The sequence below is a fragment of the Ambystoma mexicanum genome, chromosome 10, assembly GCF_040938575.1.
Source record: "Ambystoma mexicanum isolate Mex_15411 chromosome 10, UKY_AmexF1_1, whole genome shotgun sequence".
Lineage (NCBI taxonomy): Eukaryota > Metazoa > Chordata > Amphibia > Caudata > Ambystomatidae > Ambystoma > Ambystoma mexicanum.
This window is the reverse complement of record NC_090932.1, coordinates 1,276,452,988-1,276,475,168: the sequence shown is the minus strand read 5'-3', so window position 1 is coordinate 1,276,475,168 and position 22,181 is coordinate 1,276,452,988. Positions and strand designations below refer to the sequence as shown.

Genomic DNA, 22,181 nt, shown 5'->3' with positions numbered 1-22,181 from the left:
ATCGGAGGCCGGATAGCCAGGCACCAGTCCACCCGGACCGCGATTTAAAGGAGCGTACCTTTTACTCGTTGGGCAGCTCCGCGGCTGGTTTCATCCCTGGGTACTGCAGTCACTCGAACCTTCCTCCACGACGAGAGCCTCTCTTCCTCTGCTGGATCCCCCGAACTGCAGGAACTACCAGGAACAACCGCCACCGCAGGAGCCACTTCTTCATTTTAAAGGTACATTGTTCCGCCAGGCCGCCCTTTCTTCGTGTTAGCACTAAAGGTGTTTTAAATCCTTTACTTACCTGTTGTGTCGCCGCCCCTCTCTTAACATTGTCTTTCACCTTCTGCATCCACCTTTTCAAAATCGTTAACCAAAGACTTGACTGCAGCTACATTTTGCTCCTGGGCCCTTGCCTTGTACCACTGACTCTGGCACAGGCCTACTGACTCTGGCTACATTTGTTAGAACTGCCTTCTTTACATTGCTTCTCAACTAGAACTGTGTTGATGCACCTACGTCTTATAACTACCCTTTTCTGCCCCTTTCTAAACCTTGTGAAATGCCATTTTGCTCAGTTTTCATTTAAGTATTGCCTATACTGATGCACTATCTCGCTTAATCTAGTTCACAAACTTATGGTAAGTGTTGATAGGGTGTGTAAAACTATTTCTATATAACTTGTGCTTTCCCTCCCTTGTGAGAAATTGCTAGAGCATTCCTTGTGTGTGGTTTGCACTGTGCCATTTTGCTCAGTTGTCACTCTGGTTCACTTGGTCTACAATTTAACTAGGGAGTGTGTATATTTTTCTTGGACTTATTTTAACTTGCTTGATGACTGTGATAAATGTGTTTTACTAGAATTGTATAAAATAAATATATATCTACTTTTTAATACAAAGCTTTGGTCAGTGTTTCCTTGTGCCATAGTATTGTAGGCCTATTGTGTAAACCCTGAATACTGATCATCTCCCTCTTCAGATAAGTCTGACTGCTCAGCCACAGCTACCAGCTAAATCTTTGTGGTACAGACTGATACCAAAGGGGATTTATTGCTCTCACCTGTAGTCTTAATCTTCTGTAGTGCTCCCTAAGGGAACTGCACAGGTTTCTGCCTAACAGCTATCCAGGAGTGGTGTGCCACCAGCGATCTCTGTCTTCATGCCAGTAAGAGATTCTCCTCAGCACACCTGCACACTCCTTTCCTGTCACTCTCTGGCTGGCCTCCCTTGGCCCTCTTTCTCCTCCCACCGGTGATGCTAAGAACCTCAGGGTCATCTTCGACTCCACACCCCTTTTCTCCTCACATCTCGGACGTCTCTAAGTCAATCTACCAACTGCACCTCCTCAGAGGTATTCTTCCTTTCCTCTCCCCAGAAGCTCACCGTCTCTTGAGCTCTGGTTCTCTCTAGGCTGTACTACTGCAACAGCCTTTGTAAATCTGCCTGCTTTACTCTCCACAACTCATCCAGAACAGGACTGCAAGACGTGTCCTTGGCCTCAAACCCAGGGATTGTATCTTTCCAGCACTGAAATCTCTGCATTGGCTCACAGTGGCTGCAAGGATTAAGTTCAAGAACCTCTGCATTGCCCAAAAGGCCTTCTGGGGCCTGGGTCCTCAATACCTCCAACTCTTTGTAAATACCTTCCTACTCGAGCTCTTCGCTCCTCCACCTCCCTCAGGGTCAGTCGCTTCTCCAAGCAACGAGTTGGTGGTCGATCTTTCTTCGGCTGGGGCCTCGCTATAGAACAGCCTCCCTGCCTCTCTGAAACTTTAGGAGAACCTCCTCCGTTTCCTGAAGCACCTCAAGACTTTCCTCTTTACTTCTGCCTGTTCTCTTCCTCTGCTGATTTCCTGTCTGATACTGCACTGGTCACCTGGCTACCCTGATTTCGGGCCAAGGTCCCTGCCCGCCCAGCTGCACACTGGCACTGCCTCCCGGCAACCCCTGCTCTTGGGTCTGTATCTGTAACCCTACAGTCCCCCTACCTGCCCTTTTGGACACCTGCTGTCTGTGTTTACCATTGCACCTGCCACCTGCTGGCCTCACTTCTTGTTATTGCTTGATCCCATGTTCATGACTGCACCCTCCCCGTCCCTCCCTGCACTTGCACGATTTCAATATTGGCCTAGTTAGATCGCTGTCTCTGTCCACCCTCTGATCCCCCTTCCTTGCCTTGTCGCGTCTTGAAACACTTGTGTATAGGTGCATTACAAATGCCAGATCATATCATATATCGTATCAAGAAGGGGTCCGACCAGGTGAATTCCAAGATGGATTCTAGTTTAATAGTTGCATTAGTAGTAAGTATCCAATCGAGGATTCTGCCTTTAGTATGAGTTGGGGCATTGACAATTTGTGTGAAGTGCATGTCATGAAGGGCTGAGGAGAGAGCAGTAGCTTTCTGGTCCAGTTTGTCATAAAATCCAAGGTTAATGTTTCCTAAAATAATGCATTTGGTAAGTGGTTTCAAGAGGGGGGTGATGAACAAAGGGATGTTGAGTTTGGGTTTGCTCGTGTTATTAGGTTGTCTGTACATAAGTAGGAAGTTAAAAGTGATTTTTAGGTCAGTGGTAAGCTTCAAGACCAGGAGTTCATATCCTGGAATCACGTCAATCGGGCATGGTCTAAACTGCAAAGGGATTTTATAGATTACTAGCTGGACCCGGCCACACGTTGCTGTGGCTCAGTCTGGTTAAATGGGAAAGAAAGAAAAGAGAAAGCGCATGTTTCTAATGTTTAATTTCACAATGCTTGTGAGTATACAATATTTTTTGTCGTTCCATTGTCTGTGCAGATATAGAGATTGTCTGGTTTGCCGACTCTAGAACACTGAACATATAATTGTCCATGTGAGAAGCAATCCGTGTCTAGATCTAAACCGCACAATTCTCAAGATAGGTCTTGAGCTTTGTTGATGGTGATTGCAAACGCAAGTTGGCATGAATTGAGCTGTTACGATTTCTGTGCCGAACGCCGTCATTTGGAATCATGAGTTGTATTTCCCGATGTTGGATAGGAAATGCTTTGATTCTGCAGTATATCCGGCAAGCAAAGTTTTTAATGGCTCTGGCGGTTCTCCGAGTTGAGGCAGTTTAATTTTCCCAGCGGCGCAACGCATTCCTTTAGTTTCTCGTTTCTTCAGTCATTGTGCAGATGAGAACATGCCGGCTCAAACTATAATCAGCTGGGTTGTACCGAAATGAAAGGCGATTGTCGTGTTTGAGGCTGATCTGCTGTTTCCCGTTGACGTCTTTCAGCCACTCTCAGCCTGTCTCGTTCATTCTGTTGAGAACGAAGCCGTTCTGAAGCTGCAGAACTCGAATGCTGTGCTCGCAACCATGCATCCTGAAGTCTGGCTGCACGTCGCTCTGCTGCTGCCTCTGCACGTATTTGAGCCATTCTAAATCAGAAACATTGAAATGGAATCGTAAAATATTTAGTATAGCGTGTGTTGCTTTTACGTCCACCATATGGCACTGTTTTTCGGAAAAAGCATTCTTTTACCGGTCACAGGTGTGACATCTATGTATGGTAGGTATATAAAAACATGCACGTATTCGAATGCAACGTTGTGTCAATTTCAAAGCATTCGGTGAAGAACTTTCGGAGATTTAAGATTTTGAACAAACTAACATTTACTTTATTTATATACATTGCTACTCCACCCTCAGTTATCCTGGCGATTAGTCCTCCGGGTGGTAAAAATGGGCAGGAGGGGTGGCTAGTGCAAGGGACTGGCCTGAAGCCGGTTGTAGCCAAGATTCAGTGATGGCGAGGAAGTCTGATATCCATGACTTACTTCTGGATCATCAGCTAATAGCATGAGCTCCTAAGAAGCATGCGTATAACAGTGCACCCTTGAGTATAGAGTTGGAGGCTGTTGAGAGAGGTGAAGAATCAAGCCTGTAGTGGAGTGAGATACTAGGATGGGACTCTTGGGTGTTCTCATCCCTTGTTTGGTGGCGAGAGGGGTTCACCAAGTAATATAGCGCAAACCTAGCTAGCGGTGAAGCAGTGGAGCACTGTTCGTGGAGAGGGGGATACACTAGAGGACAGATGGGTGACCAGGGTTCTGCCAGCCAGGGTCCCAGATGATTGGCTGTTTCGTTTTTTGCAGCCCTGGCATCTGCTCCTCTTAGGGAGTATTTTCATGTCTGTGCTCATTCCCTTCAGCCTTATAAAGACCCCCAGCTCTTTTGATGGACTTGGGGCTTGTTATGTATTCCTCCTGAATTAGTGGGACCTTTTTCTCACTCATGTATTTTTCCTGACTGGGATTTCTAGGTTTTACTGTTTTATGGAGTCTGACAAACACCATAGGCATTTGATTTTTGTATAGTGACACACAGCAGCTTAGGTGCAGTGCCACTGAGAAGTACCTTGGACTTCTGTACATTTTTAAATACAATTTCTTGGGTAAATTACCGTTCCCAATAATAGTAAGATGATCCCTGCCTTACTTACCTTTCTCTTTGTGGGACTAGCACACCACCCTATGTGGAGTGCTGGGGGTTTACCTAGTAATTCCTGATCCCACTTATTTTCTGTTACGCTAACCTACTTTAAATGGCTGGTGGGAGTGGTTTAATTTTACTACCATTGTGCATCCTTAATGCAGGCTGAACCCTCAGCTGCAGTAAATCACTGATGGGTGTCCATTTTCCCAAAATGCCCCCCATCTTCTTTTTTCGCTATTTTCTGTTTGTTCTTCTGGACTTTTACTGTTGAAGCAGGTTTGCGTCCTTTGTGTGTTTTTGCCCTTTGCAGGCTTCAGCACTGAAGCCCCCCCCAGACTTCAGTGTGTCTGGAAAGGCATGAAGTGAGGGAGGGTCCCGAAACCTCCCTGTCCTTTGTCTCTAGGTGTGCCCGATTGGCCGGCTGACTGTCCTAAAAGCACAGCCACCATGCTGTGTGGTTGACAGCATAATCTGTGAATGAATGGGAAACAGCATAAAAAGAGAGGTTTTTGGGACTAAGCAGAGTCGACCACCGGAGAGGAACATCCATAGAGATGCCAGCAGCACGCTCCTGCACCGCAAAGTGCCCGGTGAAGCCCTGCAGCTGTGCTGACCCTGTTTTCAAATCAACTGGGTAGACTTGTACGGGACAACTACTTTACTTTGGCTGGTGGAACCAATTAGCCTTACGACAAGCTTCCATTTGGCGCATCCCCTGACTTGGGTGCTTCACCAGAGCTGCAGAAGGCCTATGCCAGGGTTCCTGTGACCATTGACGAGTGCATTGTCTTGCAAGTCCGAATCCGTCCAGATCTTTGTGGGCATCCAGAGGACCCTATAGATGCTTGAAATCCTGATCCAGAGTCCAGGACCGAGGGAGCAAGCTTCTTTAAACCAGCGTTTTCGTCCTCCATTTGCGGCCGAAGAAAAGGTGCCAAAACCCTGAAGTGTCGCTGAAACAAAGGAAATCCATTGCTGAGGAGTCCCTCTCCCGAGTAATGCCACCGCAGCCCGCCAGACGTCCTCCCTTTCGTCACCACGACCAAAGTCCATGGTCTGCCAAGCAGTAGCAAGAGGGAATCCAGCTGGAAAATGTTTCTTCGAATCACAACCATTAGCCATAAGTTGTTGTTCCTTTCTTGCGACTTACTTTTTGGAGTTGATCTCCTCTCAACTGCACTGGCATAACAGCTTGTGCTCTACATAGTAGCTCACTTGAGTTACTGTGATTTCTTCTGAACTTGCTAACTTTGTCAGGACTTATCTAAGAAGAAGTGCATCAGAACTGAACCCATAGACCTGGGTCCTTTAAGACAAGGTAGCAATACTTGGAGACGGATGCAGAACTTACTCAACGGACATCAACAGTTGTTGCAAAGCACGGTCTAGGTGAATTTCGTAAACACAACTTTTATAGTCAAAACATGTCATCATTGACGTCACACTACATGGCAAACTACAAAAACCTAATTGGGGATGTGATAGGCTTACAGGTAACATCTAGGTATACTAACTGGGGTTGCAATTGGGTCTCTGACATCAGGTGGACAGCTAAACCCTCTAGTGCAAGTCATCTTCATGAAATATACGACGACCCATTGGTTACACAAACTATAGGGCTCTCTGTTACTTGGCCCTCTACAATTGGTTGGCACGCTTGTACCCTTCTGGAATATTCCACACGCTAGCAGCATACAGGCTGGTACCACAGGTGCCTGTGGTCTAGTCTTGACCATAGCTTTCCACCCAATTAGTCTGACATCTATCATCACTCTTGCGGTCCGCCAATCAATTAAGGCTTTGAACTTGGCCTTGCTGATGCTCAGTTTGTTTCTTTCTCACGTTCATGTAGCTACTTGACAATCAGGCTCATGGTGGCCTCGACTCTTGGTGCTGGTCCAGCAAAGCCTTTCTTGAATTCTCATTCGCCATTCGCTGTTTTCCACCACACTGAAACCCTTTCTATTCACGGGGTTCAAGTCTTGCTAAAGTGCATCCTGGAACATCCAGGTTCCATACATTCCTATGTAGATACATTGGTGCATCACTGCAATCTATTCATTACGTAGCCAGCCGCAAGATCACTTTGTCTACTTGCATTACTGCATCTGTTGCTCCTCTTTGACACCTCTCCTTCAGATATTATAGAATGTCTGTTTTTTCGTCTTGCGTATCTTTTTCTGGGTGCGTCAGTGCTGCTGTTCATGACGTCACCAGTCTTCTTTCTAGCTCAGTTTTACACTTCTTCCGGGACTCTCTGCAGAAGGCCATCATATCTTTGTGAATGCATATAGGGTTTTCTCAATGGATACATTGTTTCCAGGATTCTCTGCGGTACAGTCATCCTCACTGGTATTGCACGTGTCACAATTTCCGGTTCCCAATGGATAGGCGACATGGGGGAGGAGCTTTTTAGTAGGGGCTTTTGGCACTTCCTTTACAGAACTATTGTGTTTGTCCATTGACTTTGGCTGTCACGGGTCCCTAAACGCACTCCTCTGAACCTACTGCCTTTGGCCGTACTTGTTCCCTAATAGGTTATAATTGTGGATACTATTATTGTCTGGATAAAATGTTACCTGCCTCACTTTACGAGATTGGCTTATTCTAACATTTCCTTCCTTAAAAAATTCAATAACTGAATTTGTAGCTGAAAATAAGTGCGATACTGACCTTTACTGAAGTCGCTCCTTGTGCTGGAACATGTTGGCATAAGAAAAGTATTTACCAACTTTTATTGTCTTTTACAAACTGAATCCAAACTTGATTGAATGTTACTATTAGATTAAGCTTTTTAAGGAATACTTATTTAAATCATGTGTATATACATTAAATCCAAATGTTTCTCTAGCATGGGGTCTGGCATGGATTCACATGCTCATGAATATTCCCAGTCGTCAGGCTGGGAACCCTTGGTAAAGAAAAAATCAGTTTCACTTTAATTTCTGAACTGTCTTTCTCCTAAAAACCAATCACTGAACTCTGGGTCGCACTGCCCCCCCAGCCAATGACTGCCCTCCACCTAAGCCCCTCCTCTGGCAGCCATCTTCACATTTTACTGCATGTTCAAGTGTTGGTAGTCCTCGTGTTTAGCTCTCAAGCTTTTACTGCATTTTTCCGCTTTTTGGAAGAGTTTTACTCTATTTTTCAGTCATTCAGGCCTTGTGCGCCATCAATCAATCAACCTACCGATTAACGGGGACCAGTTTTTCAGTTTCTTCAGCGCCCCTCAAGGGCGAATTTTCGTCATTTCTTCTTCGAGGCTTCCAGAAGTTTTTTCAGGCCTACGCTGCGTGGACCATGTCTGAGGAGAAGGATTCAAGCCCCCTGTTCAGACTTTGCTCTGACTGCGGCTTGCGGAATGTCTTTTCAGACAAGCATTCCCAGTGTCTTTATTGCCTGTACCCGACGCACGTGGAGGAAGACTGCATTTTGCCAGGAGATGCCGCCTTGCACGCTGAAGGATCGAAATAGGCGGCTGAAGGAGTAGCTGCAGGCCAAAGCCCTTGCTCTGGGTGGGACCCAGCAGCATGCCTCTCCCGGTTCCAAGAAAGCTGAGCGGGCTTCTAAGACCTTTGAGGGCACCACTCCCGCGGCGGTCCAACAGAAGGCTAAGCACTGCGAGTCCACTGCCCCTGGGAGAGCCATTGTAGCAGGCTCCCTTGCGGCCAGGGCACGTCCAGCGTCTCGAGCGACTTCAGTCAGCATTCAGGATCGTCGGCTAAGAAGAAGTCGGACCATCTGGGCAAACTCGAGGAGAAGCCCAGGAGCGACCTGCCGGCGAAGGCCAAAGGGGATTGGGGCGCAGACCCCCCAGGCCTCCTAGAGAAGGCCAAGCAGGACAAGGCGTCTGGGATGCTCAAGGCTTCACAGGACAAGGCTCTGGTTCTGAGCGTGAAGGCCACAGTGCACCCGACAAATGCCCAGATTCCATCGAGGGGCTGGTGGCGTCTCGTGAAGGCTGGTGGCGCAATCCCAAAGGCGATGGTATCCCTTCCTCCCAGGAGGGAGGCTGCGTTCCGGCCCATAGAGAAAACCCTGGAGAAGAATGTGCCATCCCCTCTGGAAGCGAAGAAGTGTGGGGGGGGGGGTGTTCTGGCCCTCCAGGGTACGGATACCTCCTCTGAGGAGGAGCTCGTTTGCCTGCAAACCATCCAGGAGGAAGATGACTTGGGGAACAGGCCCTAGGACTAGTGTGCTGACGACGGAGAGGATACCTTCGAAGAGCAGCAAGGCGATGAAAGCCTGGGCACCCCGCCGGTGCCCCAGCTACCTATTCTGCCTTTACCTCAGCTGCCACCCCCGCCTCAACTACCTCCTAAAGACCTCTCGGTGGACATTCTTTCTGCACTGCATACTCTGGTCTCTGAGATACAGACTATGATGACTATCACGCCGGTGGCCCCGCCCACGACGGCCGACCCCCTGGTGACGGAGGAATCACTGGCCAAGAAGAGGAAGAGGCACCCTCCTCCCTGCTACCCATCGCCTCCCCCCTCTCCCCCCAACCCTGAGGGATGAGACGGACCCAGATATGGCGATGACGGGCACTGACGACGACTGTGGGATAGGGAACCTACCGTTGCCTCCCCCCAGATCCTCTCCGCCGGACGAGATCGGCTATTTTCACTGATGTCCAGAGCTTGAGCTCTTCCAGCGCTTGAGCTCTTCCAGCTTACTCCAGAGGAGAAGAAGGAGGGTTTCTTGTACCAGCGCTTCAAGGTGAAAAAGACCATCCTCTCGGTCCCACATCTGGATGACATTTGGGACGGAGACTGTCCCTCATGAAGAACCCTTCTGCGGCCCCAGCGAAAAGATATCGCCTGGAGAAAAAGTACAGGGTGCCGGACTCTGCGCCCAAGTACTTACGGGCCCAATGTTGCCGGACTCTGTGGTATCGGCTGCGGCCAAGAAGAAGTTATCGAGCTCTTCTTCCTCGGCAGAGGTCACCCCTCTGGACAGTGAGGGGAAGAAATTGGATGCCATGGATGACGGGTTATCTACTCTGCGGCCACAACCATCAAGGCCGCCAACGCCCTCCCCATTGTAGTGCGCTATGACCGCGAGCTATGGTTCAAGATCGCCCACCCCCCAGCCCCACCCCCCATCCTGGACTTCCTCCCCGATGACAAGAGGTCAGAAGCGTTGGAGATTCTGCAGGAAGGCGGGTGGTGTCGGACCACGTCATCATGGTGACCACGGACATCACCGACGCAGGGTTCCGGCAGACAGGCAACAGCGTTTGACTTTGTTGTCGTGGCTGGCTCAAGGCCACCAACTTTTGCCAGGATGTTCAGACGAGGGTTTTGGACATGCCCTTTTGACTGTGATAACCTCTTCGGGAAGGCTGTAAATGAGTCTATATAGGCCATCAAGGCTGAAACCGAAACGGCACGTGCCCTGGGCACTCTTCAGCAGTGGTGACCGTCCTTTCGGCCCTCAGGAGGCAAGGCCCAAGGATCTTGCAAAGGTTTCAGCGGGAGCTCTTCTTTCACCAGCATGGGGTCTGGCATGGATTCACATGCTCATGAATATTCCACGTCGTCAGGTTGGGAATCCTCGGTAAAGAAAAAATCGGTATCGGTATCAATTTCGTTTCTGATCTCTTTCTTAGTAGTAACCAATCACTGGTCTCTGGGTCATACTGCCCCCAGCCAATGACTGCCCTCTCCCTTAGCCCCTCCCCTGGCAGCCATCGTCAGATTTTTACCGCACGTTCAAGTGTTGGGAGTCCTCGTGCTATAGCTCTCGAGCTTTTACTGCGTTTTGCGAATTTTCAAAGAGTTTAATCTAATTTGTTTGGTCAATCGAGCCTCAAGCTCCACCGTTTCTACTTCGAATCAACGGGGACCCTTTTCGGAATTTTTTACGCCCCTCAAGGGCAAAGTTTTCATCGAGTACGCTTCTTGGAGGATTCCAGAAGACCTTGAGGCCCGGATCAAAGCTGTTCAGGAACTGCCCTGGATGCAGATTGCAGAATGTGTTCAAGGAGGACGAGCATTCTAGATGCCTCTACTGCCTTCACGAAGACAAAACGCACGTGGAAAAGGACTGCGCGTTTTGCAAGAACATGTTGGAGCGGACCATGAGGGATCGGCGGATTTGCCTCACCAACTGGCTGGAAGGAAGGAAGGAGCCCAGCGGTAGGTGAGAAGAAGAGGTCCGAGCGGTCTTCTATCTCCTTTGAGGGCACTCTGGCGACGGGGGCCCAACAGAAGGCTAAGAACCGCGAGTCCACGGGCACCGGGAGCGCCGAACGGTCGGGCTCCTTGGCTGCCACGCAGGGCACACTTTCACCGACGCCATCAACCACTAGCCAACGCTCTGGCTCGGGGAAGAGAAAGTCGGACATCCCGAGTAAGCTTCTGGAGAAGCCCCGGTCGATCCCGACGGAAGCAGCTGAGGGGGAGCGAGGCGGTGACCCTCCGCCCAAGGTGAAGGCCTCAAGCACGCCAAAAGTCGTGAAGGCCCGGATTCACCCGGCTATGGCCTCTATCGAGGGAGTCATGGCGGCCCTGGCGAAGCCTGTGGAGGCTACCCCAGTGGAGACTACCTCGGGGCCCAGAGTTTCCCTGCCACCGCGGAGGGAATCCTCTTTTCAGCCTGATCGAGAAGACCCCGGTGGAAAAAGAGGGGGTGGGGCGGTGGCCATCACGGACACGGATACAGCCTCTGAGGAGGAGCTGGTTGAAGTCGTGCAAGGCCTCAACAAGAGGTTTGAGGAGGTCCGGCCCCACGGGAGGAATCCGGGGAGGCGGACAAAGAGAGCAACGGTGGCGCCGACGAGGCTCCCGGGGAGGAGGAGCAACCATCGCGCCCGTCGCATCTAGTGCCCGACAACTCGGTGGCCATTTTGATGGCAATCCAAACCTTATGCATGGAGATAAGGACGAGGTTGCCTCTACCCCCAACGGACGACCCAGCAGAACCGGGCCCGTCGGGAAGCCCTCCAAACAAGCGAAGGAGAGTTCATCCCACCCCCCGCCCTTCCAGCCCTTACGGCCCGCTCAGCCTTAATCTCCTTTCCCTGATCCTAGGGATGACATCGAAACAGATACGGCCACGACAGGGACGGATGACGACAGTGGCGACGACGGGATGGGCCTTCCATCTTGACCCCCTCGGGCCTGCCCACCCGACGAAATTGGCTCCTTCTACGCCATGATTTCCAGGGCATCCAAGCTTTTCCAGCTCTGCCCCGAAGAACAGAAGAAGGAAGGCTTCCTCTACCAACAGCGCAAGGCCAAGAAGAAGACTTTCCTTGCGGTGCCGCTGCTTGACGACATCTGGGGCGAGGGACTTGCTCTCCTGAAGAATCCGTCCAACGCCTGCCAAGAGGGATCGGTACGAGAGGTACCGGGTCCCCGATTCCGCCCCTTTGTGCCTCAGGGTGCAGCCAGACCCCGGATTCGGTCATCTCGGCGGCAGCCAAGAGGAAGGCGACGGGGGCGACGGCTTCAACTTCAACCTCCCCACCTGACGATGAGGGAAAGAGATTGGACGCCATGGGACGACGAGTCATCTCGTCTGCGGCGATGACAATTAAGGCGGCCAACGCCCTAGCGATTGTGGCCCGCTACGACAGGTAGTTGTGGGACAAGATCGCCCCCCCCCCCCTGCTGGACTTCCTACCGGACGACAAGAGGGCAGAGGCCCTGGGGATCCTACAGGAAGGTGAGGTTGCGTCGGACCACGCCATAACGGTGGCCATGGACATCGCGGACACCTGGTTCCACCAGTTGGGCAAGTGTTTGCCTTCGACAGCGGGGATGACTCAAGGCAACAGAATTCCGCCAGGATGTGCAAACCAGAGTTCTGGACATGCCCTTCGACGGGAACAACCTGTTTGGAAAGACCGTAGACGATTCACTTCAGGCCATCAAGACGACACGGAGATGGCGCGGGCCTTGGGAGTTTTGCAGCAACGACGGCCGCCCTTTCGGAACTCCGGAGGCAAGCAAGGTGCCTCCAAAGGATACGGTGGTGGCTCCTCGACGTACCGCCAGGCAGCCCATTCCTCATCACAAGAGGCCTACAGAGGGCGCGGCAAGTCAGGAGGACCCCTGCCGCCGTCGCCAAGGAGGCTAGGGCGGCAAGGCCGCCTCCAAGCAGGACTGAACCGGCCATAGTGTCGGGCCCCCACCTGAGCACCCCAGTGGGAGGCTGGCTGGCGAAGTTCATCAGCGTGTGGGAGTCCATCTCCACTGACTGTTGGGTGCTGGATGCCCTGGCCCACGGGCACACTCTCGAATTGGAAGTGCCCCCGAATTCCTCCCGTGGCCAGGAAGGAAAATCAAATCCCCCAACTGCTGTTAGAAGTAAGGGCGATGCTCAAGAAAGGGGCCATCGAGCTTTCCCGAAGAGGCTCTGGGGCTTCGGAGTATACTCAAGATACTTCCTCGTCAGAAAGAAAGACAGGCGGTTGGTGCCCCATCCTGGACCTGCGTCGGTTAAACAAATACATACAGGCCCAGAAGTTCTGGATGGTCACCCTCCAGCATGTGCTGGGACAGCTGGAGGCAGGAGACTTCCTATCGTTGCTGGACTTGGAGGATGCATACTTCCACATCCCAATTCTAAAAAGACACCGAAAGGTTCTCAGATTCGTAGTCCAAGGACGGCACTACCAATTCAAGGTACTGCCATTCGGATTGAAGTCGGCGCCCAGGGTATTTACCAAGTGCCTAGCGCCAGTGGCGGCGTGGCTGTGCCTGCAAGGGATCCACATTTACCCCTACCTGGACGATTGCCTCATCCGAGCAAGGACAAGGGAGCTCGCCGTCGAGCACACATTGAAGACCGTCCAACTGCTGACAGACCTGGGATTCTCCATCAACTTCCCCAAATCCCACCTGGTTTCGTCGCAGGTCGCACTGTTTCTGGGAGCCAAGCTCGATACAGTGGCACGATTGGCATGCCCGTCGGAGGAAAGGACGAAGGCCATCCTGGGCAAGGTGCAGCGCCTGGTGGCCAGGGTGAGGTCCATCAAGTCCCTTCTCGGCATGATGTCCTCGTGCATCTTCCTGGTGCGCCTATGCAGGCTGCGGATGCGTCCTCTACAGGAGTTCCTCGACGCCCGTTGGATGCAAGCTGCGGGCAGCTTCGAAGACAAGATCCCGCTCAACGAGGTCTTACGCCAAGCAATTCGGTGGTGGGGCACCCGTGCGCATCTCACGGTGGGCACATACTTTCAGACCCCAGCACACCAGGAGACTGTCACGACGGATGCCTCCCTGGAGGGTTGGGGAGCGCACACCGGAGATCTTCGCGCGAGAGGCCTTTGGCTCCCGGAGGAGAGGTCACTCCACATCAACATTCTGGAGCTCCGAGCAGTTTTCTGGGCTCTCAGGTCATTCCTCCCGTCCCTCAAGGGCAAGGTGGGAAGGATCTTCACCGACAACACCACCACGATGTTCTACATCCGGAAGCAGGGAGGAACCAGGTCCCCGGCCCTATCCAAGGAGGCCCAGGATCTGTGGCACTGGGCCGTTGCCCAGGGCTTGTTTCTGGTGCCCTACCACCTAGCAGGAATAAAGAACACCATCGCCGACTCACTGAGAAGGGAGCTGCGCTCATGCCCCGAGTGGGAACTCCGTCGGGACCAAGTGGATCGGCTTTTCCGACGATGGGGCAAACCCAGATCAACCTTTTTGCGACAGCGGCGAACTCCAAGTGCCAGAGGTTCGCCAGCAGGTTTCCCCAGCCGAGGAGCATGGGCGATGCTTTCTTGTTCCCCTGGGACGGCCTGTTCCTGTATGCGTTCCCTCCGTTGCCGTTGCTACTGCGACCAACTCAAGAGGTCCTAGTGCAGGATGATCCTCGTTGCACCGGTGTGGCTGAGACAGATCTGGTTCCTGGACCTTCTGGACTTATCAGCGTCCCCCCCCCACCCCAGTCAAACTATCGACAGATGCAGATCTTCTCTCCAGAGAAGGAGGCGCCATCCTCCATCACAACCCAGGATCGCTGAACTTGCAGGCCTGGCTCCTGCGGCACTAATGTTTGGAGGGTACGATATCCTCGCAGACTGCAAGGAGGTACTTGCAAAGGCCAGGGCATCCTCAACTCTCGTGCTATGGACACAAATGGAAGAGGTTCTCTGTCTGGTGCCGTGCACAGAAGATTAGCCCTCTGCGAATTACGGCCCCTCAAGTGCTGCCATACCTGCTGTCGCTGGCCAAGGCGGGGCTGGCTCATGCCTCCATCAAAATACATCTGGCGGCAATCTCCCACTACACCAGAACTAAGGGACGATCATCTCTGTGGTCTCATCGCCTGGTGAAGGAGTTTATGAAGGGACTGTTCCGTTCATTCCCGCCGGTGAAGGCTCCGGCCCCGGCGTGGGAGCTCAATGTGGTGCTGACCAGAGGCCTTTCGAGCCTCTGCATTCTGCACCGTTGAAGTTCCTGTCGTGGTAAACTGCATTTCTTGTGCCCATCACCTCCGCACGACGAGTGGGAGAGATCCAGGCCCTATCCTGCAAGCCTCCATACTTGACTTTTCATGAGACGAGGGTGGTGCTGAGGACGCACCCCTCCTTCATGCCCACGGTGCCATCGAACTTCCATCTCAACTAGCCCTTGGTCTTACCAGTTTTCTTCTCGTCGCCTTAGTCGCCGGCCAAGAGGACTTTGCACTCGCTGGATGTAGCTAGAGCGCTGAAGTTCTACGTGGACCGCACCAAGGGTTTTCAGAAGACATCACAACTGTTTGTGAACTTTGGACCTGTGAACCAAGGGAAGGCTCTCACGAAGGCTTCCATTTCCAGATGGCTCTCCGGCTGCATCATGCACTATCACCGGTTGGCAAACCGACCGTTGCCCGGCCGTCCGAGAGCCCATTCGACCAGAGCGATCGCTGCTACCACGGCGTTCTTGTCTGGTGTACCCCTGCTGGACATTTGCAGGGCTGCTACGTGGAGGTCGATGCACACCTTCATGAGATTCTACTGCGTCGACCGGGATTCCAGGGAGGAGTCCAGGATCGGCCAAGCAGTGCTGCGCAACCTGTTTGCCTGAAGGTGGGCCTGGTGAGGAGGTAAGAGTTGCTTAATGTTGAGTTTGTAATGCTTAATGTTGAGCCTTGCCACCTCCCGTGGTTGTGCATGTGTGTACTGCTATGTATTTATTCATGAGCATGTGAATCCATGCCAGACCCCATGCTGGAGAAGGAACAAGTTACTTACCTGTAACTGTTCTCCAGCATGGGTCTGGCATGGATTCACATGCGAACACTCCACCTACGCCTCTGCGGCTCTTCTCTTGGTCCTACTGCCACTTTACGTGCTACCAAATTTGAAGTTGGCTGCCAGATGCGGGGTTTAGATGGAGGACAGTCATTGGCTGGGGGCAGTATTACCCACAGTTCAGTTGTTAGGAGAAAGACAGTTCAGAAATGAAACTGACTTTTTCTTAACCAAGGATTCCCAGCCTGACGGGGAAGATTCATGAGCATGTGAATCCATGCCAGACCCAAGCTGGAGAACAGTTACAGGTAAGTAACTTGTTCCATATATAACTTTAAGTGTTACTTGGCTACTTGTACTTACTGATTTCAGTTGTACAGCTCACATTACCCCTTTTTAGATAAGCTTGGTTGCTCAGTCTCACTACCAACTTGTGTAGTACAGGCCTATGTTAAAAGGTGGGTTATAGAATATCAAGCAGACAACTCTTGTGTAGTCCTCCAGTTGGACTGCACCAATTCTTACCTAAAAGCTCCTCAACCCCTTTGATGTTTAATCTTGGTGTTGTGTACTGCTCCGGGCTGTCTGCTAGTGTTTTGCTTATATGGCATTGCCATCCTGTATTTTACTTGCCCTGCTCCCTGTCTGATATTCATCCCTATATGTTCCTTGCATCATTTACATCATTGATATCTTCCTTTACAGGTATGAAAGTGTGATTGCTACACTTTGTGAGAATCTGGACTCCCTGGATGAGCCGGAGGCCCGGGCAGCCATGATCTGGATTGTTGGGGAATATGCTGAGCGGATTGACAATGCTGATGAGCTCCTGGAGAGCTTCTTGGAAGGCTTTCATGACGAGAGCACGCAGGTGACATTGAAGGGGCATGAGGAGGGTGTAAAACACATACATAGAACAAAAGTAAAATCTTTACACTGTCTCCTTACCAGTGATTCCACTGTTCTCATCTGATATGTGGGACTCCGAGAGATTTCTAGTCTATGAACTCTTTGCGTTTGTTGCCATCTGCTCTCCCATTCTTATCCAATCTGACAGAAAACTTTCCTCCAAGAGGTACACATGTGCATCTTCTTGAAGGTCTACTTTCCTGAGTGGGAGAGTTACTATTGGATACATGTTACTTTGCCCAAATCATGCCATTACAAAGCATGATGACTTTCCATTCCCTTTAGCCCCTTCGATAGGTCATCATCTAAATCTTCATCACCAGTTATGCCCATAGTAAAATGGTTACTCCAACCCTTTCAATACTTCCTGTTCACTCTTTTGTAATCCAGGATCCTTGTTACCAGCTGCCCGCACTAATAATCATACTTGGAGGGTTCTAGCTTTGCTATCCAAAGGATTATTTTTACACAGCTTAGTTGTTACTACAGTTTTTGGCAGCTCGGATAGTAGGGCATTTTATGTTATTTTGATGCCATTCTCCCTGGATATATCGTACTGTGAGAACATTATCTGTTTTTTTAACAAGGTGTAGTGTTTCTGAATGTCGTAAGTATTCCCTTCTCTCTGTATTTTGGGTTGGAAAGGCAAAAGAGGAATGTAACGAATAACATGTTATTTTCGATATATTTTTCTATTCTTCTATTCCCAACTATAGCACATTTAAGCATTCTGACATTCCACCATGTAACTGCCTGAAAAGGATCACTCTGCCATTTTTCTTTGAAGGGTCCCTGACCACTAGCTCTTGATTTCAGTTTTCATCAATTCTTTTTTTTAATTTTTGTTTTTTTATTAAGTTTATTGAAGTTTACAGAAAACTTACAGAACATCAAGTTTATCAGTATTGTAACTGTACAATTAATCGCAAACAATCTACACACCCACTACCATCCCCAACCTTTACAGAATTAAAAATGTAAAACAGACCAACTTATTATTACATGTCTCCCAAAAATCTACCCCACATTTGATCAAACAATTTCATTTTTTTTCTTTCTGCAAAGAATATCCTTCTCAATCCTGGCAACCTGCCTCAAGTCCTCCACCCATTCTGAACAGGTCGGCCTTTCACCACATTTCCATTTTCTCAAAACGATTTTCTTTGCTGAATTTGCAGCCCTGAAAAAACAGCATTTCTGTGAATAAGTGAGTTCTTCCACTTTATCATCCTCACCCAAGATGATAGTATTGTAATCAAAATCCTCTTGCAACAATGAAACCTCATTAATCTTCTCAGTGACATTCCTCCAAAATGTCCTTAGTTCATAACAATCCCAGATCAGTGCTCAAAGGAACCAACTGCATGCTTACACCTCCAACAAGCCTCTTAATCTAACATCCCTCTCGCATGAAGTCTTTGGGGAGTCCAAAACACTTGATTAAGAATTTTGATTTGTCGGCATTGCTCTGCCAGATTAACGGAAGTCAGGGTCACGTTTTTACAAAGAAACCTCCACCTCTCCACAGACATATCTGAGCCAAGGATCTCAGATCACTTAGACAATAATCCCTCTGCTGGCGTATACTGTTGGCCCAGATTTCTATACACCTTGGACGCCATTCCACCTTTTGCCTTATATTCAGGCAACCATAACTGCCAACCACCGCCATTAGCTGCACCTTGGTTCCGCAGTAAACTTCTCAATTTCCTGTATTCTCCCATTGTACAGTCTGAGAACTTTAATTTGTGCAAGTCGTCTATAGCTGATCCATTTGCCGTCTTCTATCAGATCGCTCAGCCATAGTACACCACTCGGGAGCCAGTTCAACCACAATAGCGGCCTCCCATTCAATAGTATTCCTGGATTCAACCAGATCGGGATGAAATCATTATCACATACTTTGCGCTTACTCTTCTTCCATAGCTCCCTTCAACAAGTTCTCAGGAATTTTGTTGGCGGAAATGACCAATATCCAGTTCCATCGACCGTGGACAGCATGGCCCTAGGCGGCAAGGGAGATGAACGACTTGAATCCGCCAGCGTCCAGACATCCTCCGAATTTTCAATAAATGGAACCAGATGCCTGGCTCCAAAGGCCAAATGATGATTTTTCAAAATCCAGTACCCCCAAACCCCCACAGTCTTGGGGTAGCTGCAATTTCCACAATCTGAGGCGTGGCTGTTTGTTCTCCCAGAGAAAAGACTGGATTAAACTCTCAATTTTCTTCCAATGGCGCTTTTTAACAGCCAGGAGAAGCACACTAAGCACATAGTTTATACGTGGTGTTGATGGTTATTTTGATGCCATTCTCCCTGGATATATCGTACTGTGAGAACATTACATCTGTTTTACAAGGTGTAGTGTTTCTGAATGTCTTAAGTATTCCCTTCTCTCTGTATTTTGGGTTGGAAAGGCAATAGAGGAATGTAACAACTATAGCACTTTTAAGCATTCTGACATTCCACCATGTAACTTCCTGAAAAGGATCACTCTGCCATTTTTCTTTGAAGGGTCCCTGACCACTAAATCTTGATTTCAGTTTTAATCAATTCTTTGCAATTTTCAAAATTTTTGATTTTAATGACATCATTTTGGTGGCAAGTCAATTTTAGCAACTTTTTCAAGAAAGCCCAATGGAGGTTCCACTTAGTCACCGCTACATAACCTCACTAGGTATCTGTCCCTCAATGGACAGCCATCTAGGTTTGGGGAATCCCTTTCCCCAGTGCGAATGTAAAGATGTATCTGCCTCTTATATGCCAAGAGGTAATATTGGATCCAAGAAAGGCCAAACCACATTTCTTGGGAGAAGCACACTATTTAGTCAGGCTTCTACCCGTTTAGTTTCATACTTTTTGTGGGTGAAATCCATCTCATTGGTTTCAGAAAGTATAATCTGAGAAGGTCATCTGGATTGTAGCGGAGGCCATTATGGGTATAGTTTGTACCTTGAGAGAAATAAGTGGAGAATAGGTCAATGTTCAATCAATACAGAGAATAGAACGCTCAGTCAATACAGAGTAATTCTGATGTATAAGAATACTATGGTTGTAAATGCCCAAATACCGTCCAATCCAACAACCACCTCACCCCACCCCCCCCCCCCCCCCTGGAAAACCCTCCCTACACACCTTGAACTCCTTCAAACCAATCTCTAAAGAAGAATTTCTTGACCTTATATCTGCTTGCAAACGCTCTGGTTCCCCCCCTTAGATCCCTGCCCCGCCTCAGTCCTCAAAGAAATATTCTCGTCCACTTGCGCAGGAGAGCATGCAAGAACCATCCTAAATGACTCCGTCAGCTCGGGAATCTTTCCCGATGCCTTCAAAATTGAGCATGTCAAGCCACTACTCATAAAACCATCCCTTAACCCCCCTCAACCCCAAAAGTTACCGTCCCATCTCGAACACCAGATTCCTTGCAAAACTTATCGACCGAACTGCATACTTCGAACTCAAATCGGACAACCTCTGGGACCACCGCCCAATCAGGCTTCAGACCGCGACATGGAACTGAAACCACTCTGGCCTCAATCTGGGACAATCTTAAGATCACTGCAGACTCTGCAGGATGCGCTGCACTAATTCTCCTCAACCTGTCTGCGGCCTTCGACACAATTAACCATTCAATCCTCCTTTACCGCCTCCACTCCCTAGGAATCCGCGGAACTGCTCTCAAATGGATCGCCTCTTTCCTCAACAACAGGAAACAAATCAACCCCCTCTCCCCTTTTGTATCAGCTGATTGTCCAGTTAATACTGGAGTACCGCAAGGCGCTGGTCTATCGGCTCTCCTATTCAAACTATATGTCTACCCTCCCTGGAATCATCCGCCTGCACAATATCCTGTGCTCCAACTATGCCGACGATACCCCAATCATCCTTGAACTCCATAACTCGGATTCCAACTCTCTGCCCAACCTCGCAGCCTGCCTCCTAGATATCGACCATAGGATGACTACAAACCACCTCCTCCTGAACCCCACTTAAACCGAAATCAGTGTGCGGCAACACTGAGCTTCTCCCTCGTCCACTCCCTTGGCCCCCTTCCAAGGGCCAACTGCCCACCCCCTCTGTCTCAGTAAAAGATCTTGGATGCACTATGAACTCTGACCTGACCCTCACCCGACAGATCAACAACGTATCTAAATCTTGTCACTATCATATCAAAATTCTCAGGTGCATTTTTCCCTACCTCTCCTTCCCGAACAGACTTGCTGTTATGTCCATTGTAATGTCCAGACTGGACTATGCGACTCCCTTTACCTAGGAGTCCCAGCATAGCACCTTAATGAACTCCAAAGAGCACAAAATGCTGCTTCTAAAATGCTACTAGCCCTGGTCCAAGAGAGCTCTCAGAACCCTCCACTGGCTCCCAGTTGGACGAAGGGCCACTTTCAAGACCCTGTGCATCACTCATCGTGCAGTACACAAGACCGGCACTATATGCCTGCAAGATAAGCTAAAACCTTACCTCCCACCCGCACCCTAAGATCAAGCTCTGCCCTCCTTTTAGTGATCCCAACCACCAACTCCGCCAGGATCGGAGGATCCTCTTTTTCAACATTGGCCCCGACTCTGTGGAACTCGCTTCCACCTCACATTCGACACACGCAAGACTATGACGTCCCGCAAATTACTGAAAACATGGCTCTTTCCATAACACCAACGACAAACCCTAAGGATATGTCTGAACTCCCAACAATCCAATTACCAAATACACAATGAGACTTCATTCATTGACCTCTGATCCTACCCACAGGTTAGGAAGGATAGATGGAAGGGATGAAGGGAGTGGTCTGAGGGGATAGATAGATAGATGGATGGAGTGATGGACGGAATAGATTGACGAAATGGATGAATCGAATGAATGATGCGGATTCGTGGATAGAGTGAGGGATGCAGCGAACGGATGGAGACGATGGAAAGAATGGAACAGATAGACGCATGTGAAATGAAGGGATTGAATGTATGGCACAGATGCATGTAAAATGAATGGAAGGTATGCATATAGAGTGGATAGAATGGATAAACTAGAGAGAATAGACGAAATTAACAGAACTGATGGATGGGTGGATGGATGGATGGATGGATGGAGGGGATTGAAGGAATGGATGCTGGATGGAATGGATAGACACAATGGATAAAAAGACGGACGGATAGAAGGAAGAGATGGGATGGATGCATGCATGTGGAGCAAGTGGATGGAACGGATGGCGTGGATGCATGAACTAGCGACAGTAGATAAAATCAATAGAACTGGACGGACGGGGATCGATGGAATGGATACTGGATGGAATGGATGGACGCAATAGATAAAGACAGACGGATAGAAGGGATAGATGACATGGACGGAGTGAATGGATGCATGTGTGGCAAGTGGATGGAGTGGATGCATGTGGAAGATATGTACAGAGAATTGACAGGATGGAGTGTGCGGAGCAGATGGAATAGGTGGAGCAGAGTGGGTGAAATGGATGGAATAAAAGTGGACGGAGTAGATGAACTGGTTGGAGTGGATTAATGGATGTGATGGGTAGAGTGGATGGGGCGGGCGGATGGGTGAAATGGAGGGAGTGCATGGAGTGCATAGAATAGTTGAAACGGATAGTGAATTAAATGAACGAAATTAATGGA

General features: G+C 49.6%; 1 protein-coding gene across 1 annotated transcript in view; it reads left to right on the top strand.

The window, feature by feature from the left end:
• AP1B1 (adaptor related protein complex 1 subunit beta 1) overlaps positions 1 to 22,181 on the top strand; it is an 896,137-nt gene that overhangs the window by 300,442 nt on the left and 573,514 nt on the right. The window contains exon 10 of the mRNA XM_069619269.1: positions 16,338 to 16,503. Coding sequence (XP_069475370.1) covers positions 16,338 to 16,503 — 166 coding nt within the window. The remainder of the gene's footprint in view (positions 1 to 16,337; positions 16,504 to 22,181) is intronic.